This window comes from Drosophila mojavensis, unplaced genomic scaffold (assembly GCF_018153725.1).
Source record: "Drosophila mojavensis isolate 15081-1352.22 unplaced genomic scaffold, ASM1815372v1 contig_16, whole genome shotgun sequence".
NCBI classification, from domain to species: Eukaryota; Metazoa; Arthropoda; class Insecta; order Diptera; family Drosophilidae; genus Drosophila; species Drosophila mojavensis.
This window is the reverse complement of record NW_025318693.1, coordinates 6,513,671-6,534,376: the sequence shown is the minus strand read 5'-3', so window position 1 is coordinate 6,534,376 and position 20,706 is coordinate 6,513,671. Positions and strand designations below refer to the sequence as shown.

General features: G+C 41.2%; 11 protein-coding genes across 14 annotated transcripts; 4 read left to right on the top strand and 7 right to left on the bottom strand.

The window, feature by feature from the left end:
- Positions 1–4: 4 nt before the first annotated feature.
- On the bottom strand, positions 5–2,791 carry LOC6573232 (protein cereblon). Of its 3 annotated transcripts, none has more exons than XM_015166822.3 (6): positions 2,510–2,791; positions 2,234–2,445; positions 1,915–2,173; positions 1,187–1,853; positions 617–1,119; positions 5–558 (listed from the first exon to the last, which is right to left on the bottom strand). In XM_015166822.3, the coding sequence occupies exons 1-6, from the start codon at positions 2,529–2,531 to the stop codon at positions 251–253; spliced, it is 1,971 nt and encodes a 656-aa protein (XP_015022308.1). In that variant the 5' UTR covers positions 2,532–2,791; the 3' UTR covers positions 5–250. The 3 variants fall into 3 exon arrangements, with proteins under 3 accessions (XP_015022308.1, XP_015022309.1, XP_001999319.1); XM_015166823.3 differs by having other exon boundaries at positions 1,187–1,622; positions 1,752–1,853; positions 1,915–2,445; positions 2,510–2,789; XM_001999283.4 differs by having other exon boundaries at positions 1,915–2,445; positions 2,510–2,790.
- A 111-nt stretch (positions 2,792–2,902) lies between these two features.
- On the top strand, positions 2,903–4,032 carry LOC6573233. Its single transcript, XM_001999284.4, has 4 exons — positions 2,903–3,052; positions 3,139–3,249; positions 3,366–3,462; positions 3,540–4,032. The coding sequence occupies exons 1-4, from the start codon at positions 2,939–2,941 to the stop codon at positions 3,947–3,949; spliced, it is 732 nt and encodes a 243-aa protein (XP_001999320.2). The 5' UTR covers positions 2,903–2,938; the 3' UTR covers positions 3,950–4,032.
- LOC6573234 (dimethyladenosine transferase 2, mitochondrial) lies at positions 3,980–5,752 on the bottom strand. Its single transcript, XM_001999285.4, has 4 exons — positions 5,134–5,752; positions 4,931–5,070; positions 4,556–4,872; positions 3,980–4,498 (listed from the first exon to the last, which is right to left on the bottom strand). The coding sequence occupies exons 1-4, from the start codon at positions 5,651–5,653 to the stop codon at positions 4,060–4,062; spliced, it is 1,416 nt and encodes a 471-aa protein (XP_001999321.1). The 5' UTR covers positions 5,654–5,752; the 3' UTR covers positions 3,980–4,059.
- A 50-nt stretch (positions 5,753–5,802) lies between these two features.
- On the top strand, positions 5,803–6,755 carry LOC6573235 (protein NDUFAF4 homolog). The gene is made up of 4 exons (XM_001999286.4): positions 5,803–6,050; positions 6,116–6,207; positions 6,273–6,495; positions 6,549–6,755. Exons 1-4 carry the CDS (start codon positions 5,906–5,908, stop codon positions 6,665–6,667), a joined length of 579 nt encoding a protein of 192 aa, XP_001999322.1. The 5' UTR covers positions 5,803–5,905; the 3' UTR covers positions 6,668–6,755.
- LOC6573236 (WD repeat-containing protein 61) lies at positions 6,726–8,106 on the bottom strand. Its single transcript, XM_001999287.4, has 5 exons — positions 8,001–8,106; positions 7,654–7,945; positions 7,352–7,590; positions 7,109–7,296; positions 6,726–7,051 (listed from the first exon to the last, which is right to left on the bottom strand). The coding sequence occupies exons 1-5, from the start codon at positions 8,001–8,003 to the stop codon at positions 6,778–6,780; spliced, it is 996 nt and encodes a 331-aa protein (XP_001999323.2). The 5' UTR covers positions 8,004–8,106; the 3' UTR covers positions 6,726–6,777.
- A 198-nt stretch (positions 8,107–8,304) lies between these two features.
- On the top strand, positions 8,305–9,130 carry LOC6573237 (nucleoside diphosphate kinase). Its single transcript, XM_001999288.4, has 2 exons — positions 8,305–8,493; positions 8,713–9,130. Exons 1-2 carry the CDS (start codon positions 8,320–8,322, stop codon positions 9,043–9,045), a joined length of 507 nt encoding a protein of 168 aa, XP_001999324.3. The 5' UTR covers positions 8,305–8,319; the 3' UTR covers positions 9,046–9,130.
- LOC6573238 lies at positions 9,121–9,967 on the bottom strand. The gene is made up of 2 exons (XM_001999289.4): positions 9,315–9,967; positions 9,121–9,259 (listed from the first exon to the last, which is right to left on the bottom strand). The coding sequence occupies exons 1-2, from the start codon at positions 9,965–9,967 to the stop codon at positions 9,145–9,147; spliced, it is 768 nt and encodes a 255-aa protein (XP_001999325.1). The 3' UTR covers positions 9,121–9,144.
- On the bottom strand, positions 9,916–10,651 carry LOC6573239 (tubulin-specific chaperone A). The gene is made up of 2 exons (XM_001999290.4): positions 10,273–10,651; positions 9,916–10,210 (listed from the first exon to the last, which is right to left on the bottom strand). Exons 1-2 carry the CDS (start codon positions 10,479–10,481, stop codon positions 10,087–10,089), a joined length of 333 nt encoding a protein of 110 aa, XP_001999326.1. The 5' UTR covers positions 10,482–10,651; the 3' UTR covers positions 9,916–10,086.
- A 1,169-nt stretch (positions 10,652–11,820) lies between these two features.
- Positions 11,821–16,302, bottom strand: LOC6573240 (elongation factor 1-alpha 2). Of its 2 annotated transcripts, none has more exons than XM_001999291.4 (5): positions 16,253–16,302; positions 14,455–14,510; positions 12,732–13,657; positions 12,462–12,667; positions 11,821–12,380 (listed from the first exon to the last, which is right to left on the bottom strand). In XM_001999291.4, exons 3-5 carry the CDS (start codon positions 13,552–13,554, stop codon positions 12,021–12,023), a joined length of 1,389 nt encoding a protein of 462 aa, XP_001999327.1. In that variant the 5' UTR covers positions 13,555–13,657; positions 14,455–14,510; positions 16,253–16,302; the 3' UTR covers positions 11,821–12,020. The 2 variants fall into 2 exon arrangements, with proteins under 2 accessions (XP_001999327.1, XP_032586560.1); XM_032730669.2 differs by lacking the exon at positions 16,253–16,302 and adding an exon at positions 14,663–14,765.
- Positions 16,303–16,711: 409 nt separating this feature from the next.
- LOC6573241 (nucleolar protein 16) lies at positions 16,712–17,719 on the bottom strand. Its single transcript, XM_001999292.4, has 3 exons — positions 17,538–17,719; positions 17,190–17,480; positions 16,712–17,125 (listed from the first exon to the last, which is right to left on the bottom strand). The coding sequence occupies exons 1-3, from the start codon at positions 17,633–17,635 to the stop codon at positions 16,885–16,887; spliced, it is 630 nt and encodes a 209-aa protein (XP_001999328.1). The 5' UTR covers positions 17,636–17,719; the 3' UTR covers positions 16,712–16,884.
- Positions 17,720–17,836: 117 nt separating this feature from the next.
- LOC6573242 (cleavage stimulation factor subunit 1) lies at positions 17,837–19,324 on the top strand. Its single transcript, XM_001999293.4, has 3 exons — positions 17,837–17,947; positions 18,006–18,870; positions 18,933–19,324. Exons 1-3 carry the CDS (start codon positions 17,877–17,879, stop codon positions 19,269–19,271), a joined length of 1,275 nt encoding a protein of 424 aa, XP_001999329.1. The 5' UTR covers positions 17,837–17,876; the 3' UTR covers positions 19,272–19,324.
- Positions 19,325–20,706: the final 1,382 nt, after the last annotated feature.

The window sequence follows — 20,706 nt, the reverse complement described above, 5'->3', positions numbered from 1 at the left end:
TATCTTAAATATGAATTAGCTTTAATATAAGTTGGTAAATCAATCTTAATGTTTGCACGTGTACAATCCTGTCCATTACTGAAGACAATGACTTTTGCATTCCTAATGTATAAGTATTTAGACGCGATAGTGAAACGAATTTGAATGCTCTACATTTTAGCTTTAGAGATTATGCGGGTCCATCAGATCGTCGACATCGACGACAACAGCAACCACAGAAGCTGCCAATACGTTTCACCAGCCGCCAGCCTCATTCCAGTTCTCTAGAAACAAGACGTAATAAATTGCGTACAACAAATCTGCTGCCATGCGTTGGGGTACGTTCGCTGGTTTTACCAATGCGAACGCTGGACCCAGCCAGACCAAAGAACACTTTGGGGGCCAAATTGGGTTCAACTGCCTTAAACTCCCAGCCCACATGTTGTGCACAAAACTTGCATATAATAATATGCCACTGGTAGCCGGGGAACCAACTAAACTCGGTGGATGGCTCTCCGCTATAACCAATTGCATGCGCGATGACCCTATACACTGTGTTTGTCTCATGTATATAGCCAGCTGGAATTAAAGTAAAACACATCAGTTATAGATACACTCCATCGATATATTAGCTAACCTGAATTGCAATATTGTGTTTGTACGCCATGCTTAGACATGGCAAATAGATCGGAGCAATAGGCCAGACTACTGTTGCAGTAACGGCAATAGAAGAGCGACTCGTGCTTCAAGGTGGTGCCAATAATCTGCAGTCTTATATTTACAGAATCTGTGAGAAACGTCAAGCGCATCATTTTTTCTGTGAGATGCAAATTGCGCACAAGCCAAAACGACAATTGTATGGGGCACTTTGGCATGGTATCTATTTTATGTATCTCCAGCTTTTGACGTGCCTTCTCCACAATGTGTTCAAATGAGTATTCCCCACAAGCCTCGACAGGCCAGGGCGTTGTGGTTAGTTGAAAACGACGAAATTTCTCCTGCATGGATGGTATATCACGAAAACGATTCAAGGAGCCCATATCAATGCATTTAAGCGGCTCGGGCAGAAAGTACTCTGGCAATATTTTAACCTTGCTATAGCACTTCATTGTCGGATTCCTTGCAATGTACTGGGGCGGCCTACAGTAGAAATGTGAAGATTAACAAGAAAATATACCTAGCTCCAGCGTTTGCCTATTATTCTCACCCTTGTATATCATCGCAGTTTATGACGATGCGTTGCAAGGCGCGTGACTTGTAAAACACATGCTGGCGTCCACTCTCGCCTTTCTCATAGATCTGACAGGTGACGCCGTAGAGCTTGTGGGGGTTGTCGTCAGGCGGCTGCATCAGCGGAAAGCCAACGCCGAAGATCACACCATCTCGTCCGGTATCTTCGATTTCTTCGTCAATAATGTTGCCGTCGATCATGAAGGGCAGCACCTCGCCAGGGAAGAGTATATGCTGGTGCATGAATATCAGCATACGATGTGTGCTGCCCACTTCCAAGTAGTCCACGCCGGGAACACGATTTAGATTCGTACCGAAATATGAATGTTCTGCCGGCAGATTTGTGTCAAAACGTACTCCCTCTTCCATGTCAACGTCCAAGGGTGGCGGCGGCGATGCTTCGGATGTATCATCTGGAACAGTATTGATCACATCAGCGTTGTTAGCATCATCGCTCGCCCTGCCACGAATGCGATCCTGGCTAAAAACCATGCTACGCACGCGCTGTAAAAAGTTTTCACGTCGCAACAGTGTTGCAATACCTCCATCACGATTACGAGCCTGCGACACCAACATATCCACCGCTGAACGGACACGATTCGCCGGGATCATCCAACGTGGCACTGCCTCCGCATCCGAGTCATCTGCATCAATGTTTAATAGGAAATACAATTAGATTTTGTCTTGTAATGACATCCGACTAACCTTCGCTGCCTGGACTGTCCAGGGACATATCACTCCCGCTGTGCCTAGAGCTGATGCTAGCCTGACTTGGACTGTCGTTGTTCACCAAGGCCTGTTCTGCTTGCTGTTCCGGGCCCTCCTCCTCCTCCTCAATCTCAGCGGGAGGAGTTGTGTTTGTGGCCACAGTTGGATTTTGCGGAACTGCACCCGTTCCAGCATCTTCCCTTAGTTGGTTGGCGCGGCGCATTAGCTCTGTGACATCGACCATCAGCTCACTCACCTCCTCGAACATATTATCCACTTCCTCAATCATATTCTCAAGCCTCGCACGACTACTCACATGCGCCGTTGTCTCGGCATGAATTGCACTAGCTCCAGCTTCAGCCCTAGTTCCATCCCCAGCCCCAGTTCCAGCTCCGTTTTCGCTGCCTTGTGGAATTTCCTCGTCTTGTTCTAACTCAACATGCATTTCAGCTGCAGTTTCCGTTGCCGTTGCCATAGCAGTTGCATTTGTATTTGTATTTGTGCTGGATGAGCTGGTCTCATCGATTTCTGCGCATTGAGCAAACTCACATTTATAAGTTTCCTTAACTACGTCAAATTTCCCTTCACCTACCTGCAGTCTCTTCATCATCCATTTTTGCGGATATTCAGTATAATTTGTGTATGTTTGAACGTTGGAAAAATAAAATTTTTAGATTTTTCTGCTGCTTTCTGTGTTATTGATATGTATACAAAGATACAGCTGAAGGTATAATGACAGAGTTGCCAAGTATGCTACCACACCGAATGACAGCCTTTTTTTGGAATTTGTTTAGATACACCGCATTATTGTTAATTGGGGATAGGAAAAATATTAAAAATTTAGCGATTATTTCAAAATAATATTGTGGTATTTTTATACAAACTGAACTTGTCCATATGATTTTGCTAGCGGTGCGTAATTCTATACAGTAGGCTGTCAACTCTCGCGAGTAATAACATTTCGGACATATACACTGACTCTTTAACATTATCTTTAACATGTGTACTGAGTGAATACTGAATGAATGGAGCTCAGCTTTGGAGCTATTTCTCTGAGCTCCCCAGCCTCAACTCAGTGTTATGCATTGTGCTGTTGCGAATGGACGTCGGATTCGAAATTTTACCAAAGCTCGAGGTTTCATAAAGCGTTCCCGCCAAAGCTCATTAACAGAGGCATTTTAATTTGCATAAAAAGTTAAAATAAAAACGATCATGTTCCAGTGGCATTTTGTGTTATTTTATGGTTTATTCACGGTTATCATTGGATTAAGCTGTGCTCAAGTTGCGTATGTAGAGGATGCTGACATTGATAAGCAGAAAAGTAATCTGGAGGTAAGCGATCCAACAAGACCTCAACAGCTGATAAGACAAATAAAACTTGCATCAAACAAATGAGATTTAGACTCAACACACTCTCTCTCTCTCTCTCTTTCTTGCTCTTACTCTAGGGTCGCAAGCCGCTATACTCGCCCGCTCGCTGCGCCCGCTACCAGCTTCTTTACCCTGGAGATCAGCTGAATGACTGGATATGCGATTGCGCACCAGGTACATATGTGTCCATTAATATAGCGATGACATAATATTAATAACAATTATTTAAAACGTGTATTTTACATGACCAGCGGCTCTTTATCATCCAGAAAGCGATGCCTGTTATCCAGCATATAGGCAAGGGCCGTGTAACGATAGCCAGATATTAGTATTGTACAAAGAGAAAGTTATACCCGAATGCGTTAATAATCCATGTCGGCAGGATGGCCATTTTCTGATACGCGACACGTGCTTCGAGTTCGGCAGCATGAATCAAAGTAAAAATCCCTGTCCCAAAAAGGAATACACCTATGTGCTGGGCGTTAATCCAAGAACTCTCATGGTGGATTGTGTGCAGCTCTCGACTCAGCTGGAAACGCGCATATCCTTAGACGAGCCCAACAACTCAGTTGCTCCGCCAGAATACCACATTGACTTGGCGAAGAAATGTGGGCGCGGAAGCCGGCTATTTGCTCAAGGCCGCTGCACGGCTACTCCATGAAAGTGGGTCAGGTCAATAAAATACTTAACATGAATTTAAAACATTTTAGCTTAAAGCAACAATAACAACTACTTAAATATGTACATGTGTAAATCCAGCTGTTATAGAATTTAAGTTGTTGATTTAGTTTTTCTACTACTCTTTGGTGGCTCTGGAGCTGGCTCACCGGTGGCCTCAAGTACTTCATCCACACCTTCGGTGCTAATGTCATCCTCTTCGACTAGATTAACACCATCCTCTATGCCTTGTTCATCGTTTACCGACTCCATCTTAAGCAATGTATTCTCCATGGAAGCAAGGAACGAACTCTCGCTATATTCAGGCCATTGGCGAAATTGTGCAAATAACGTGAGCATTTGACTTGGTGTCAGATCGCCAAACTGCGTATATATATTAATGCCGGGATAATAGTCTCGTGTACTCATGGTGGTACTCTGCATCGAAAAGGGAGGCAAACGCTTAACAGATTCATCTTCGTAAATAGGCCTGACTCTTTCTGGAGCATTTTGATTGATTATCAGCCTTGGTCCACAGCCAGGTACCCATTTTCTAAAAGACATTGAACTAGTAAAAACACAACGTGCCAATGCTTTCCAGTTTACTTACTCCAGATTAGGTATGATACGATTCCGTCGACTGACGAAATTCTGCTTTATAAAAAACCATAGGGCAGGCAGATCTTGAACTGGACATATTTCATGCAGATTACGACGAGGCACAAATTTAACCAAATACAAATACTCCGGATTGATTGACTTGACCTTGGCCAACTTACTGCTTCTAGACAGATTATAGTCGGCCTGCACGGGCAGGAAAGTCTCGCGAGGAACCTTGGCTATAAAACGATGCTCAAACAGTATTTGAAATAGCACTGAGGCTGAGCGATAGATTAGATAACCGATCTTGTTCGAGCAAGTCAGGTGCTGTAATAGTAAATATTAATAAGCAAATGAAATCAATATGGAGATCGTATATACTCACAATATAAATGGGCGGCGGCATTGCTAGAATCATCTCACAGCGACCCAAGTTGTAGAGGCTAATCTGGAATATCAGCGAGTTGATCAGATGCTTGAAGAACGCATATGAACCCACGGCACCAAAAACCAGCATGTTAATATCTGTGCAGAGGGAGCAAGATTTATATCTCTTTGCAATGTATTAGTCTAATCGAAATCTCTTACCGTCATTGAATGAGGTTCGGGGCACATCGCTTAACATATCGAGCAGACGTGTCCCACTATCTATTTTGTCCATATAAGCCAGCTTCCATAGAGCAATAAAATCACCATAACGGACCTTCACGCGCTCCGGATACAATGCATGCAGTTCCTGTAGTCGCGGCATAAAGTATTCCATTGATTCCATCAGAATGATCTTACGAAACTGTGTTTCCCGATCGAGTAAATGCCGCGTGAAATGACCCGGTCCGGGATTCAGCTCCATTACAGTATCACATTTGGTTTGCCGCAGATGCGGCTCCAAATAATCGTTGATCTGTTCTGCTATTTGCGCGTTGGCCACATACATGTGAGAAACGCTTTTCTGCTTCTTGCTCAGCAGCTTCTCTGGAAATTCGCCGCTATAACGTGCAACCCGCTCCGCCTGCACGGCCCGCTTGGACTTGGTGCTTTGATAGCAGCTGCTCAGCCGTTGAATATTTCTCGCGTTGCACAGCGTGAAGCTGCGACGCAGGGACATCATTTTGTTAACTTTTCTGTTTTTAAATTAAATAATAAGTAATAGTAGCTCTTCTCTGCGGTGTACAAATGGTTTGTTTATGTTTACAGCACTCACTCCTCGAAAGCATTGTACAGCACTGTCTTTGTCTGTTTTACAGCACTGCTTTTGTTGGTTATGTTTACAAATTGCAACCAATTTCTAAATGCTTGATTGTTGTGGCAATAAGTCGATAATTTTAGTATAATTGTTAATTAAAATAAAAACAAACACGAAATGGGAAAAGTCATGTCTATGGTGGCTCGCAAGGCCAATCGATTTAATGTGGAGAATCGGGCACATCGCGTACTGGAACGCGAGAAGCCCACACCGGCACCAAAATACGAGTCGAATCTGCGTGACATGGAAAGAACTTTGGAGTGTAAGCAGTTTATGCAGCTGTAATAAACGGTTTTACTAATATTGCTTTATTGCTTGGAATTTTAGTGGATCCCGACTTCGTGAACAAACTAAACACAAAGGACGCTAGCTTGGATACACGACTAAAAGATGTTTATGTAACATCAAAGGATCAATTTGTGGGTTAAACGAGAAGCAAATATATCGCGTAATATATTAATTATAATCCAAATACTGTATTCAGATTCAACGAGTAGTGCAACGCCAAGGAGCTGACAGACCGCTACCATTGGACAGAACCACGCCGACTGACTTTGAGTATGGCTACATGGAGCCAACGAAAGTATCAAGTGGACGTTGCACTTTACGACAGGCGATGCAGTTTATCAACGACCATCAGCAAGATTCCGAAGAGTGGACGGCCAGTAAAATAGCAGATCAATACAAGCTAAAAGAGCCGCATGTTGGTAGGTTTAAATATCTTAATCTTGAATATAGAGCTAATTGATTTTACTTACAGCAAATATTCTGTACTACTTCAAGACGTTTAACATACATATACCTGACCAAAAGTATAAGGACAAATTGCTGACGCAATCTATTCAAAAACAGATTCAAGAAAAGCCAAGTACAGAATAGAATAGCAAAATTTATGTAGCGATTGAATCGACAGTCTCCATAGTTAAAATGCTTGTTATTAAATTAAACCTATATTTTATTGTACAAATTGCATTGACGCTTTTTTTGTATCACACGATAGCGTTCGGTGGACAGTAATAAATGTTCAATGACTTGTCTTCTGAAGCAGATATTACTTTATCGTTGCTCGGGCTGTACCGTACACCCCACACTTGGTCAGAGTGCTCGGTAAAGGTATGAATACATTTGCGCTCCGATGTATCCCAGATTTTAACGCTGCGATCACTAGACGAGCTGGCAAAGTGCTTGCCATCCTCCGAAAAGGATACACACAGCACCCAAGAGGCGTGGCCAGACAGTGTGCCTACCACATCGGAATGTGCACTAGAATTTTAAATAGATATACAATAAACTTTGATTTACTAAAAGCCGACAACTTACACATCGTAGAGCTTCATGTGTCCATCGTCAGAGCCCGTGAGCAGCATTTGTGAGTTTGGCGAGAAGCAGAGACTGCGTACAGGCATGGCATGACCCTCCAGAGTTTGGGCCACTTTGCCAGCAGCCACATCGAATATGGTAATGATGCCATCGATTGCACCGTTTGCAATGTATTTACCATCAGGACTCTACATTTGGAATAATTTAATTTCTGTACAATTCTGAAATATCTCTATTACCCACATATGCAATGCTTAACGTGTATTTTCCATTCTGGGCGTCCAGCACCTGTTCCGTTTTACCAGTCTCCACGCTGTACATTGAAATCTTGCCATCGTTAAGGCCAGATATGACATACTTGTTGCATGGCGAAAACCCTACAGTCCACAAATCTACGGGGCCAAATGTTAGCATATGTTTCTTATCGCCAGTTTTGGCATCCCACAGGCACATGCTAGAGTCCAGCGAGCTGCTGGCAATGGCTGTCAAATCATATTTTCTGAATTATAGCTTAATTAATAATTAAATGAGCTAGCGCTTCATACTTTGACCATCGGAGCTCACGGCAACAGAGACCACACCAAGGGCATGACCTTTTAGCTTGTGTCGTAGTTCCAAGGTGTTATCTTCACGTATATCCCATACTTTGACCAGATCGTCCAGACCCCCGGTCACTATGAAATCAGTTGGTTTCTTCTCCTTTTTCTCAAAATTAAATGGATTCTCTTCCTCTTGTACTGCGCTCACATCTTCAGTTGCCGGCTCTGGGACGCGTCCCCAGGCGCATGCCCATAGCGCGTTGTCATGTGCATTCTCCTCTTTGTGCAACAATGAAAACTAAAGAATAATGTCATTTAGTTTAATATATTTACTTAATATTTAAAATATTTACCATTCTAAATTCAATCACTTAAAATTATTTTTTGGAAATTTAAGTTTACGATAGAGATGGGTGAAACGTTCACAATAAATAAGAACTACCGATATACTCAATTGAACAAGTTCCATGCGCTCAGAATCAAGTAATCAAATAATTTACATTAGTTATATTATATTTAATGACTAGTAAATTATACTATTATGTAATAGCTATAGCTTTAATTAACTTTAATAAAAGTTTAAATAATATAAATTCTTGCTTACACTAGTTGTTTGGTATATTCATGTTTTCCCAATATGGGCACACTTCTCCAATGAAAAACTCAACACTGATGATTGGTTCGCTCTTGGCATTTTATTCCCTATTCTCATACGCAATGGCCGCCAACAAGGAACGCACTTTCATCATGGTGAAGCCCGATGGAGTCCAAAGAGGACTTGTCGGCAAAATCATCGAGCGTTTTGAGCAGAAGGGCTTCAAATTGGTAGCAATGAAGTTCATGTGGGTGAGTAAAGCCGGCAGCCTAATTGAATTAAGAAATCAATAGGTACGCGTGTTCAGTATTCGTGTTTAACCTCAACACGCGAACGGGTTACCCTTGCTGATATTGAAAATGACCGGTTGAGGTTATATGTATTCTATATACGCATATAATTTTAGAGGTCATGAGGATGTTAGATATCCATTAGTATGATATTAATTTGTTCATCATATTTGATTACAGGCTCAAAAAGAATTGTTGGAGAAGCACTATGCTGATCTGTCTGCCCGTCCCTTCTTCCCCGGTTTGGTCAACTACATGAGCTCCGGTCCAGTGGTTCCCATGGTGTGGGAGGGTTTAAATGTGGTAAAGACCGGCCGTCAAATGTTGGGCGCTACCAACCCAGCTGACTCCTTGCCCGGTACCATCCGTGGTGATTTCTGTATTCAAGTCGGCCGCAATATCATCCACGGCTCCGACGCTGTTGAATCAGCCGAAAAGGAAATCGCTCTCTGGTTCAACGAAAAGGAGCTTGTCACCTGGACCCCAGCAGCCAAGGACTGGATTTACGAATAGATTCCAAATGCAATCTGTTTGCTACTCACTAGGGCCTAATGCAGTTCTTTTAAAGAATAAAAATTCCACATTATATAAATATTAATATTTGTTCATGTTTTATTCGCACAAGTATTTGGCCCATTCAGCTGATGGCTTTTCCTTAGGCAATACCCATCCATGTGGTATGCTGCTGCCAACATTGCCTGAACTTATATACGAGTCCCAAATTGCACTGTAAAATGAATTTATATATTAAGGTAACCATCTGAGGCTAATAGCAAGCTTACCGCCGTTCTACAAATTGTGTATTATTATGTATATTGCGTCGGCTCTTTAATGATCCCTGTTTTAAGGGTATTGAAGAGATTCCAAATATAGCTTTGGACCATTGCGCCTCACAGTTGGTGGGCATTTCTTGATTGATCGCATTAATGCTCTCCTGCTGCACACGCCGCCAAACTGTTCGCATTCTGACTAGTTTTTCACTCAAGTTGCCCTTGCCGCCACGCGCCTTGTACAATCTCTCCAGCAAGTCTAATGTGTACAGAATGTTGGACGAATCGTGATGTTTTTTTAGCGTTATATGTTCGGCTTGCTTAGGGGCTGCCAAGTTTTCCTCATCGGCGGCATTCCCTGTGGGTAGTGATTCGGTTACTTTAGCTGCCTTGGAAATGGGCCTATTGAGCTTAATTTGCAGCTTGAGCTTCTTTTTGGTCCTTTGGCGTCTTTGTCTACGCTGCAATTGAGTCCGAGCTAGTTTCTCGCAGGGTATTTCTGATAGTTCCGCTAATAAATTTGTGGTTTGTCTTTGCAATTGACGAGCTAGCTCCAAATCGAAATCGTTTGGTGACGCATTGCTTGCCGCATCCAAAAATTGTAAATTTTCAATGATATTGTTAGCTTTTGCCTTTATTTCGCTTAGTTTGAGGCCTTGCGGCATATTTGATATTAGTGTTGGTTAACGTTGCAAAATACATATAAATATATTGAGAGTGGGTAGCTTAGTAAAAAGCAAGTACAGGGAAGAATGTGGTTGGCGGCATCGGAGCAGCTGATGCTCTATGCTTTAAGAATAGCTTCTGCCTCGCTTAACATCTCGGCTGCCTTTGTGTACTCCTCTGTTTCTTTGAGATCCTGCTCATCCTGCAGAAATTTTTGCAACAGTTCAAACTCCTTTTGTAGCCTATGAAAATTAGAGCATATTTAGTAGTGACTAAAGCTGAATGGTGTCTTTTTATGAGTCACCTTCGCTTTGAATCTGGTAACATCATCTGACATTCCTGTATAACCTCTTCTTGCTTGCGTAGTACATGTTCATCAGCGCCGTCTGTTTTGAATTTATCAAGACGAGCAAACTCTGTTTTCACTTCCTTCTCATAAACAGTCTTCTCCTTTGCCAGGCGCTTGACAACACCCGTTTTTATAACTAGCTGCCTTAAGCGTGGATCGGCCATATCTGTGATTATATTGAATTATAAGTAGTCGTACAGCTATAAATGGTATATTGTTGTCAATATAAAATGTAGCCTTCAAATTTTTTATTTAATTTAATTTATAGAAAATTTCAGCACAGCCGGTTGAGCTTTGCTGCTTTGTTGTTTATAAATGCCGCCTGTGAGTCAGATGACAGAGTTGCCACACTATTCACTAAATTCACGAGTTCCAGTTCCGAAAATCAGTCTGCTATGAAATAAGCTCAGTTCGTAAAGTGAACACATGTGTGTGCAATAAATTCGAATGCGGATACACCGCTGAACCGACTTTGTAATACCCTGCGACAATTAACAAGTATTCCTTGATTTAAGCTACAGATCAAAATAGGAAATAAAATAAAAACTATGTGTTTTTTGTTGTATTTTACGGTTAAGCATTCTTTATTTTTATTTTCTCAATTAATACATTAAAAGATCATTTTACGTTTGTTTATTAAGCAACATTTTCTGTATCCATGAATTGTCTTCTGTTGAGGGTTACAATTATAAGTTTCATAGTAACGACAATGAATGCATTATGTATGTAAGTACGCATATGCTTGTAATGTGGTTAATCGTTTATGAGAAACATTTGATTAGAGTATGCAAATGCCAAATGAGGCTCAATAGAACATTTAGAATGTTTACAAAACCGCACATGATTATGTATTTATGAATATTATTTTTGTAATACTTCTTAAGCATTTGTCTTTTTTGTTTTGTTTTCTTCTGGGAAAAATTTTGAATTCATTGCGAATGTAGTCTTGAGTTTTTTTTTTTTTTTTTTTTTTTTTTTTTTTTTTTTTTAAGGTTGGTAAGATGCAGAGTGGTTTAAAACTATATTCTGAAAATTACTTTTATAATATATAGATTTTAAATCGAATGCCTCCGACTGACTTATCAAAAGTATAAAAAGTGTTTAAAATCCATTGATTGAAATTATGGCATGTGATAAATGAGGAGCAAATAGAGAGGGTAGTGTATAGAGGGGGTGCCGGGCTAGCAGCAAACTCCAGTGGCGAATACATTTCGATTATTATGATGCTGAATGTGGGACTGTTTCCTGCGAAACGATTTGCGGTGGCGAAACAAGTTTAGATAGCTAGAGTATATGATAATTATGAATATGATGGCGATAGATTTTGCGTACGCGTGGGGGAATGATTCTAGGTGACCAATGTGTCCATTCGTCTGGGCCTCGTTACGTACAGCGAGGGCGGCTCGAACCATTGTTGCTGGCATTGCCTCACTACTAATTGTGTGTGTGTTTGTAATAAATTGCAATAGTTCTTCAAGTTTATATAATATATGAATGCAGTGGTTAATAGTTGTAGTCGATGAAATTTTATACGCCACGGACTTTGTGTCAAGCCCTTGCATCGGTTTTGCTCGCCTATGATGAGTAGATACTATAAATTTTAAGTGTGTTGTTGCTTTTGCCGTTTGTTGTTTGAGTGTTTGAGTGTTGTTGTTGTTATTGTTGATGCTGTTATTTGAATTACAAGTCTTCTGACACCCTAGTTATTTCTTCTTCTGTGCCTTCTCAGCGGCTTTTGTTACTTTGCCCGAGGTCGTTTCTTTAAAGTTCACCGATTTTATGACACCGACCGCTACAGTTTGACGCATATCGCGCACTGCGAACCGTCCCAGCGGCGGAAATTCTTGGAAGCTTTCAACGCACAACGGCTTAGTGGGTACAAGCAATATGATGGCCGCATCGCCAGATTTGATGGCCTTCGGTTCGGTCTCGGTGGTCTTGCCCGTACGGCGATCACACTTCTCCTTGATCTCGGAAAACTTGCATGCGATATGTGCCGTGTGGCAATCCAATACAGGGGTATACCCATTAGCAATCTGCCCAGGATGATTGAGCACAATTACCTGAACAGAAAAAAAACATTTATTATTACAAATCATATTGAATTCCATTTCTGTTGCAATCTCAATCAAACCATCACCCACCTGAGCAGTAAAATCGGCAGCGCCTCGTGGTGGATTGTTCTTCGAATCGCCAGCCACGTAGCCACGACGCAACTCCTTAACCGAGACGTTTTTAACGTTGAAGCCGACATTGTCGCCCGGCATAGCCTCGGTCAATGCCTCGTGATGCATCTCCACGGACTTGACTTCAGTAACCAGATTAACGGGAGCAAAGTTTACCACCATGCCTGAAATCGAACAGCAAAAGTATAAGTCTATGAAATTATAAATTAACTTGAATGATTTTCTCACCTGGCTTGAGTACTCCAGTCTCTACACGACCAACTGGTACTGTGCCTATGCCACCGATCTTGTAGACATCCTGCAGAGGCAGGCGCAGCGGTTTGTCAGTGGGCCGCTGGGGCGGCATAATCGCGTCCAGCGCGTCAATCAAGCACTTGCCCTCCGTCTTGCCCTCCTTGCGTTCGACGGTCCAGCCCTTGAACCAGGGCATCTTCTCGGATGCCTCAAGCATGTTGTCACCATGCCAGCCTGAAATGGGCACAAACGCGACCGAGGCCGGATTGTAGCCAATCTTCTTGATGTACGAGGAGACCTCCTTTTTGATTTCCTCATAGCGTGTCTCGCTATAGGGTGGCTCCGTCGAATCCATCTTGTTGACGCCCACAATCAGCTGCTTAACGCCCAACGTGAAGGCCAACAGCGCATGCTCACGCGTCTGGCCGTTCTTCGAGATGCCAGCCTCAAATTCACCAGTGCCGGCAGCTACAATCAGCACGGCACAATCGGCTTGCGAAGTGCCGGTAATCATGTTCTTGATGAAATCCCTGTGACCGGGCGCATCAATGATGGTCACATAATACTTGGCCGTCTCGAATTTCCACAAGGCAATATCAATGGTGATGCCGCGCTCGCGCTCAGCCTTCAGTTTGTCGAGCACCCAGGCATACTTGAACGAGCCCTTGCCCATCTCCTGGGCCTCCTTCTCGAACTTCTCAATTGTACGCTTATCGATTCCGCCGCATTTGTAAATCAAATGTCCAGTGGTGGTCGACTTGCCCGAATCTACGTGGCCAATCACAACGATGTTAATATGGATCTTTTCCTTGCCCATGGTGCTGCTACGTAATCAACGACGCGATAAATCTCTGGAGTCTCTAAGTTTCAAAAATCGTATTTTTCCTTCCTGTTTTAGCTTTTGTAGTTTTTGATACAACCTGCATGGCAAACGACATACACATATATAAATATGTAGATTCATGTATATATATATATATCAAATTTGGAGCGTGGGTGTCGTAGAGAAACAGAGAAAGAGAGAGAGAGAGAGAGAGTGGAGGAGAGAGAAAAAGCAAAGGCGTGCTATAAGGACACGAATGAGCATAGCCAGGACCTGCATATGTATAAACGCATGTATATACATATGTATGTATTTATTTATATGTATGGCTAAGGTACGAGCGTGAGAGTGGGCGCGACTCTGTTCGCGGTGTAGAGACAAATGCTGCCGCTGCTGCAGCTACGCTCCTGCATATGTACAGCGGAAGTTCGATAAAGAGGACATTTGCATATTTCATTTTAAAATAATTAAGAAAAAACTACAAATATTCTTAAATAAAAAAAAAAATAAAAGCTTATACTTATAAGTTGCAACATTCTAACTATTAATTTTGATAAAAACTTAAATAAAAAATAATATAATTGTTTTTTAGAAAAACACAGATTTTGACAAATGATCCAATAATGTATTTTTTGTAAGAGCTTTTTAAGTTAAATAATTTGTATTATAAACTTCTTTTATAAAACAAAATGTATTTATCGTATAGAACAATTTGCAATATGAAAAAAAAGGACCAGAAATAGGTACTGAACAATCAATTAATTAACCGGCTTTTAAGACGGCCCAGTAAAAATACATATGTATGTATTTACAATTATACATTTATGTAAATGTGTATGTATATGCATATAATATCTACATGGACAAATATACATTAATCTAGGTAAAACTTACCAGGAAATTGGTTTAAATGTAACTTGCTGCTCACAGACGCTTCAATTGGCGATGCGCTGCAAAAAAAAAAAAGAACTGGTGAGCTGTATTGACAAACTAAATTTCACAATAATATCAAATTTATAGTTGTATATGCTAAGCACACTGAATGAGCATGTTTTAATATTTGTGACATTATTTATTTACGAGTTCCATATATAGATATTACCAATTGAGGACGACACACGTCTGTTCGTTAGTCAATCGCGGAAAATCTGGACACAATAAGTATGCAAGCAGGGTCTCAATGGTTGAAACGAAAAATCAATAATGAACCCAGACAAACGACGAGAGCTTCTGGAGCTGAAAAGCGAGACTGAGCCGAACGGCGACGTTGCCGAATGCACTCCCCAAGGGCCCCAGTAATACAACACACCAGGCCCACCAGCCCACCTGGGGCATTTCAATAATCTCCAGTCTATGGCATTTCAGGACGGGCTGCCGCAAAAGAAAATACAGGTGGCAACTCATGAATAGCTCCCGCTGACAATACCTTTGTTGTAGCACAAGAATAATTTAACAACAATTATAACTCAATTTATTTCAAGAGGCAGCGTGAAGTAGGAGGAGTGGGAAGAGATGGTGAAAATCAATGTTGGTGGCAAAGAGCGACTGCAACGGTATTTGTAGCTTTTGCTCATCGCCGGCATTTGCGGCATTCGTGTGCTCTTTTCTCCGCTCACGAGTCGAAAGGGTGAAAAATTGCACACAAACACACACACACACTACATATGAATGTATGCACAACTAGCACACGCATATAGAGCCATAAATGCCGCTGCTTCGGGTTGCACTTGCTCATCGTTTCCGTTGGTCTGCGTCGTCTTGGATAAACTTGCAAAAACAACAGGAGACAAATATGCATACATACATGCGGATGATGTGCATGCATGTGTATCCGCCTGTTTGTGTGTGTGTGTGCTTTGGCTCTTTAGCGTGATTTATTTTCTAGCCTAGAAACAATTTTTACTTGCGCTTTTTCTTTAGTTATTTTTAACGACACATGTACGTGTATGCATGTGTACATTCATTGGCACACAAGTGCAAATTAAAATAAAAAGAAGAAAAACCTTAAAGGGAAATGTAAAAATACTTTGCAGTCGGTCTCTTTCACTCAGTAGTACTGTAACAGAATTGCACACAAATCTCAAGAAATACACATATGTATGTACATACATACATATTTGCATGCATGGAACACTTTAAATTTGGCAACATAACTGTGTAGCAAGCATACACACACACACAAACACATGAGCAACTGCAGACTTCTACAGGCACGGCCGCCATTTTGGAATTTACTAGAGCGCTGGGCATACAAATACAAACATACATATATATACATGTTTATGTATGAATGTACATATGTATAAGCATGTATGTGCGCAAAAATGTCCGTTAGGTAGAAAAATTCTATTCACTGATTTTGATGTGCAAATTCCATATCAATGTTTGTTATTTTTGTTAATAATAAAATTTGTACGCATGAGCACGGATACCGTTACATACATACATACAAACATAGTCAAGCAACGTATTATGCAAAACCTCACAGTCAAATCACCGGCCGGTAAACGCACGAAATTTAAGCTTCCTTTTACTCTTGATACGGCTCGAAATACGCATCAATAATAAACATTTGAATGAACACTAGCACTTTTCAGTCATTTAGCACACAAATTATTAATCGATGGTTATTAGTAAAAACGTTATTTAAGGATTTTAAGAAAGCTGCACGGACCTCTGTACGTGCACTTACCTCGAAACCAGAAAACGGAAAGACCGAAATCAGCAGAAGCAGCCAGTCGGTTGACGAAGAGACCGAAACCCGACAACCGATGCACGATGATGCAACAGCGAATGACAGACAGAGTAGCCAACCCACTGGGGCAAGGGATAGATATGGGATGGCAAATTGAAAATTGCGGGCAATTTTAACAGTCAATGCTAATTGACAGCACAATGCATGTGTGATTAGCGCAACAAGAAGAAGAGATTATGTGAGAGCTTAACCGTTATCTAAACGTTGTTGTCAGCTGTTCGATTTTTGGTATGCAGTGCGATGGTGGATACACTTGATTACAGCTTATGCTGCTCAATTATGCTCATACTCAATGTAATTAGAGGGTTTGAATAATTACTTGACGAAAATATTAAATTTATGTCGAACACACGCCAGAAAGGTTAAGAAACCTGAATTTTGTATAATGAAAGGATATTTATGGAAAACGCCGTATAAATTATATATTTACAGTTTGTTTGAATTAATCAGTGTAATTTTCTTTAATATAGGCTAAACAAAATATCTAGTCTCTGTCTATTTTAAAAAATTTTTTGTATACGTTATCTGTTTTATATATTTTTTATATTCTATATTCTATACATTAACAGTTATTTCCATTCACTGTCCGACTCGTATTCTGGCCAATCTGGTTTAGCATTTATGGGAAGTTTGTTCTTCTCGAGGTATTCATTAAATTGCTCTGGTATAGACATAAATCTACGTATTTTCAAGCGGAATTGCCTCCACGTCCACTGACCATGATTACGACGATCTGACACCATGGCCTTATAGTTGAATTTGTGCTTATTTAGGAAATATGACAGTTCCTTTACCACTCCCTTTGGTAACCTATAATTAATGGTATAAAAGGTAAATAATACAGCACGTACCATATTTTACACCATATGCATACCTGAACTCTGGATCAGCTCTTCGATCAATTGCCATCTGCTCGAGCTCTTGAACGACGTGCCCCCGCTTTGGTTTGGGGGACTCTATTTTGTCTTTCTTAGAACCCAGAATGGCTATTTCGTCGTCGTCTAGCGCCTCTTCAGTAAAGCCATTTACAATTTTAACAGCCTCCAGCCTTTCGCGTTTGTAATTTGGTACGCCCACCGCCTTGTTTGGATCACGGGCCAAACCCATTTCACTGAAATTGGTGCCCACGCGTTTTCCTTCCAGCCACATTTTCTTCATCTCTGGGCTGTAAAGCGCGGATATAATGTTTTGAATGTCAACAGTCGCGTGGCAGCATACTTACTCCTTGATTTTTCCAGTGTTTTTCCTTGTTTTATTCATCGTTTTCCGATTGACATTGTAGCGGTAACGCTTACGCACATGATTCTTGCGAATTTTCATTATTTGTTTGTTAAATTGTTAAAACTGAACGCTATGAAAACAAAACAATTGCACGTGTTGCAGCTGGGGGCTATCGAAATTAGTAGATTCGATATTAGGATTGCGGCACGATATTTAATTTGTGATCTAGAATTACATATCGATAGAAATCGAAAGACTCGACGAACAAACGCCGGCAAATGTCGATATGGCGATGTTTTGATAATTTCGTTCATCACTAATTTTATATTTATAAGGAAAGATGCGCGACGAAATTTTGGATCCGAATAATTTGGTTAAAAACCGGGAAATATTATACCGGTTAATGATAAGGTAAGCTAAAACTGATTGCTTATAAGCCGCATTGCTTATTAATGTTTTTCATGTGCAGCCAATTAATGTACGATGGCTTGGAGAAATTTGCTATGGAGCTGTCCATGCTAGTCAAGGCAGATCAGTGTGCTCCAAGCGAGCGTCTGCTTCATGTCATGATCTCAGGCATGCAGTCAATGTCTGATAAGGATAAAACCAACACGGATGATGTGCTACCAGGTATTGATCTGGAATTCGAGCCAGAAGCGTCGGCATTGGCTCCCGAGCCGCATTCCTATGAAACCGCCTATGTGACCTCACATAAGCAGGCTTGTCGTGCCGGTGCCTTCAGCTTTGATGGCTCCTTGGTCGCCACGGGCAGTGTGGATGCCAGTATTAAGATATTGGATGTGGAGCGCATGCTGGCAAAATCGGCTCCAGAGGACATTGAGCCCGGACGTGAGCAACAAGGCCATCCAGTTATACGCACGCTCTACGATCACACAGATGAGGTGTCGTATCTAGAGTTTCATCCCAAGGAGCACATTCTGGCATCAGCATCGCGCGATGGTACTGTCAAACTCTTCGACATTGCCAAGCCGTCGGTGAAGAAGGCGCACAAAGTGCTCACCGATTGCGAGCCAGTACTATGCGTATCCTTTCATCCAACAGGCGACTACATAGCGATTGGCACAGAGCATCATGTGCTGCGTGTTTACGATGTGCATACAACGCAGTGCTTTGTCAGCGCCATTCCATCGCAACAGCACAAGGCGGGCGTCACCTGCGTCAAATATTCGCCCACAGCAAAGCTCTATGCGACAGGCAGCTTTGATGGTGACATAAAAATCTGGGATGGCATCAGCGGACGTTGCATCAATACCATTGCTGAAGCCCACAGTGGAGCAGCCATTTGCTCCTTGCAGTTTACGCGAAACGGAAAAGTAAGTACATAATGCGGCCACAGATAATTTGCTATCGTATTATATAACATTCTTTCCTTTAGTATTTGCTTTCATCTGGCATGGACTCGATTGTATATCTGTGGGAGCTTTGCACCAGTCGACCCATACAAACGTACACGGGCGCTGGCACCACCGGCAAGCAAGAGCATCAAGCGGAAGCTGTTTTCAATCACACCGAGGACTATGTTCTGTTCCCTGATGAGGCGACCACGTCCTTATGTTCGTGGAACTCACGAAATGGCTGTCGCCTCACTCTCAACTCTCTGGGTCACAACGGACCTGTGCGCTACATAACCCATTCACCCAATGCGCCAGCTTTTCTCACCTGCTCCGATGATTTCCGTGCACGTTTCTGGTATCGTCGTGCCAATAATCAATAATTGTTGGACAAAGATTTTAATAATTAATAAATAAAATAAGTGACAAACATTAATATATTATTTCATTTATTTTTTAATTTTTGTCAGCTGTAACTGCTGTAGCAAGTGTAAGCATGCTACACATTTATGCATTTGTTTCTATTTTCCAATAGATGGCGCCAGCAAGGAATTTGTTTATTTTCTTCCTTCATCCTTTAGTCCTAGGTCTCAGTTAAGATTAATGTTAGTAATCTATATATATAAAAGAAAGTTGTGTAAAAGTGAAGACTGCTTATAACTTGAGTTGGGCTGAACCAATTTTCATGGTTTTTGATTTGTTGGATTTGTCTCCGCAACGAGTTTAGTATAGGGTCTTAAAAATACTGAAAAAATTTGCCGAATACTTGAAAAACGCGGTTTTTTCCCCAAATGTTCAAATTTTTTTTATACCCAGTAGGCTTGGTAACAGTGACAGTTTTGACAATAGTGTAGAAGTAAATAAACAAATGTAGTCAGTCAGTCTACGGCACAGCCTCAGGCGAACCTGACTATTCATAAAAAAGCACATTTGTTAAAAAAAAAAATTTTGAAAAACAATACGCATACGGACAAAAGCAAAATATCTCGAAAGTTCAGGTAGGTATTGTTGAATTTGTTTTTCTCAGACATTATTTTTGTAAATAATTTATATTTGTATTTCTCGACATTATTTTTGTAAATAATTTTTATTTATATTTCTCGATTTCTCGATATTTTATGTGGTTTTGTGCGATTGTGCATATTCAGTATTACTATTAATGAAAATGCCGCGTCCTAGAAGATCTAATCTTTCCCAGCGGACCCATAATGCAATTAGGCTACGGAATACCGCGAGTCAATTATCTGACGAAGAACGAGAAAGGCGCCGCGTTAGTACCCAGCAAAGAAGGGCCTTAATTCGTGCTTCTCAAAGAGAGGCAGCCCGTGAAACGGCAATAAGAAATGGTTCAAGGATTGATTTGAATCGAGCAGCGTTTCGATATGATTGTACCATTGACTACAGCTTGAATCGTTTAGTTTGCATTGGTCCAATGGACGTTGTTTGCCAGCATTGTGGCGCATTGAAGTTTGCTGGTGAAACGCCCGGTTTGTGTTGCCTTAGTGGTAAAGTGACATTGCCATTAGTGGTCTCGCCACCAGAGCCATTGCGTTCCCTGCTTTATGGCGAAACACTAGAATCACGACATTTTCTAGCGAACACTCAAAAATACAATGCCTGTTTCCAAATGACTTCATTTGGGGCGGAAATTATTGAAGAACACGGATATAATCCGACATTTAAGGTAATTTACGTTAAAAATTTTATTTTCTTATTTGGGATAATGTAGTTGTTTAGATTTCTGTAAAAAGTGTTTGTAAATCTAACTATAACTATGGCTTTGAATGTAAAGATTCAAGGCCAGATTTGCCATCGCAT

What these genes read in the sequence shown, in the direction of transcription:
- LOC6573237 (XM_001999288.4), top strand. Translation starts at nt 8,320, where the DNA reads ATGATTGGTTCGCTCTTGGCATTTTATTCCCTATTCTCATACGCAATG. An exon ending in TAGCAATGAAGTTCATGTGG is followed by an intron (nt 8,494 to 8,712) that starts GTGAGTAAAGCC and finishes ATTTGATTACAG; the next exon opens with GCTCAAAAAGAATTGTTGGA.
- LOC6573236 (XM_001999287.4), bottom strand. An exon ending in CGTGAGCTCCGATGGTCAAA is followed by an intron (nt 7,591 to 7,653) that starts GTATGAAGCGCT and finishes ATGATTTGACAG; the next exon opens with CCATTGCCAGCAGCTCGCTG. An exon ending in CACATGAAGCTCTACGATGT is followed by an intron (nt 7,052 to 7,108) that starts GTAAGTTGTCGG and finishes TTAAAATTCTAG; the next exon opens with TGCACATTCCGATGTGGTAG.
- LOC6573238 (XM_001999289.4), bottom strand. Translation starts at nt 9,967, where the DNA reads ATGCCGCAAGGCCTCAAACTAAGCGAAATAAAGGCAAAAGCTAACAAT. An exon ending in ACACAATTTGTAGAACGGCG is followed by an intron (nt 9,260 to 9,314) that starts GTAAGCTTGCTA and finishes TTCATTTTACAG; the next exon opens with TGCAATTTGGGACTCGTATA.
- LOC6573241 (XM_001999292.4), bottom strand. Translation starts at nt 17,635, where the DNA reads ATGAAAATTCGCAAGAATCATGTGCGTAAGCGTTACCGCTACAATGTC. An exon ending in AACACTGGAAAAATCAAGGA is followed by an intron (nt 17,481 to 17,537) that starts GTAAGTATGCTG and finishes CGCGCTTTACAG; the next exon opens with CCCAGAGATGAAGAAAATGT. An exon ending in AGAGCTGATCCAGAGTTCAG is followed by an intron (nt 17,126 to 17,189) that starts GTATGCATATGG and finishes CATTAATTATAG; the next exon opens with GTTACCAAAGGGAGTGGTAA.
- LOC6573235 (XM_001999286.4), top strand. Translation starts at nt 5,906, where the DNA reads ATGGGAAAAGTCATGTCTATGGTGGCTCGCAAGGCCAATCGATTTAAT. An exon ending in CATGGAAAGAACTTTGGAGT is followed by an intron (nt 6,051 to 6,115) that starts GTAAGCAGTTTA and finishes TTGGAATTTTAG; the next exon opens with TGGATCCCGACTTCGTGAAC. An exon ending in TAACATCAAAGGATCAATTT is followed by an intron (nt 6,208 to 6,272) that starts GTGGGTTAAACG and finishes TACTGTATTCAG; the next exon opens with ATTCAACGAGTAGTGCAACG.
- LOC6573234 (XM_001999285.4), bottom strand. Translation starts at nt 5,653, where the DNA reads ATGATGTCCCTGCGTCGCAGCTTCACGCTGTGCAACGCGAGAAATATT. An exon ending in CCGAACCTCATTCAATGACG is followed by an intron (nt 5,071 to 5,133) that starts GTAAGAGATTTC and finishes CCCTCTGCACAG; the next exon opens with ATATTAACATGCTGGTTTTT. An exon ending in TGCCGCCGCCCATTTATATT is followed by an intron (nt 4,873 to 4,930) that starts GTGAGTATATAC and finishes TTACTATTACAG; the next exon opens with CACCTGACTTGCTCGAACAA.
- LOC6573239 (XM_001999290.4), bottom strand. Translation starts at nt 10,481, where the DNA reads ATGGCCGATCCACGCTTAAGGCAGCTAGTTATAAAAACGGGTGTTGTC. An exon ending in TTACCAGATTCAAAGCGAAG is followed by an intron (nt 10,211 to 10,272) that starts GTGACTCATAAA and finishes TAATTTTCATAG; the next exon opens with GCTACAAAAGGAGTTTGAAC.
- LOC6573240 (XM_001999291.4), bottom strand. Translation starts at nt 13,554, where the DNA reads ATGGGCAAGGAAAAGATCCATATTAACATCGTTGTGATTGGCCACGTA. An exon ending in GACTGGAGTACTCAAGCCAG is followed by an intron (nt 12,668 to 12,731) that starts GTGAGAAAATCA and finishes GTTCGATTTCAG; the next exon opens with GCATGGTGGTAAACTTTGCT. An exon ending in CTGCCGATTTTACTGCTCAG is followed by an intron (nt 12,381 to 12,461) that starts GTGGGTGATGGT and finishes TTTTCTGTTCAG; the next exon opens with GTAATTGTGCTCAATCATCC.
- LOC6573232 (XM_001999283.4), bottom strand. Translation starts at nt 2,531, where the DNA reads ATGGATGATGAAGAGACTGCAG. An exon ending in GGATGATGAAGAGACTGCAG is followed by an intron (nt 2,446 to 2,509) that starts GTAGGTGAAGGG and finishes CTCAATGCGCAG; the next exon opens with AAATCGATGAGACCAGCTCA. An exon ending in AACTGCGATGATATACAAGG is followed by an intron (nt 1,120 to 1,186) that starts GTGAGAATAATA and finishes TTTCTACTGTAG; the next exon opens with GCCGCCCCAGTACATTGCAA.
- LOC6573233 (XM_001999284.4), top strand. Translation starts at nt 2,939, where the DNA reads ATGAATGGAGCTCAGCTTTGGAGCTATTTCTCTGAGCTCCCCAGCCTC. An exon ending in AAATTTTACCAAAGCTCGAG is followed by an intron (nt 3,053 to 3,138) that starts GTTTCATAAAGC and finishes ATCATGTTCCAG; the next exon opens with TGGCATTTTGTGTTATTTTA. An exon ending in GATATGCGATTGCGCACCAG is followed by an intron (nt 3,463 to 3,539) that starts GTACATATGTGT and finishes TTACATGACCAG; the next exon opens with CGGCTCTTTATCATCCAGAA.
- LOC6573242 (XM_001999293.4), top strand. Translation starts at nt 17,877, where the DNA reads ATGCGCGACGAAATTTTGGATCCGAATAATTTGGTTAAAAACCGGGAA. An exon ending in TTATACCGGTTAATGATAAG is followed by an intron (nt 17,948 to 18,005) that starts GTAAGCTAAAAC and finishes TTTCATGTGCAG; the next exon opens with CCAATTAATGTACGATGGCT. An exon ending in AGTTTACGCGAAACGGAAAA is followed by an intron (nt 18,871 to 18,932) that starts GTAAGTACATAA and finishes TCTTTCCTTTAG; the next exon opens with TATTTGCTTTCATCTGGCAT.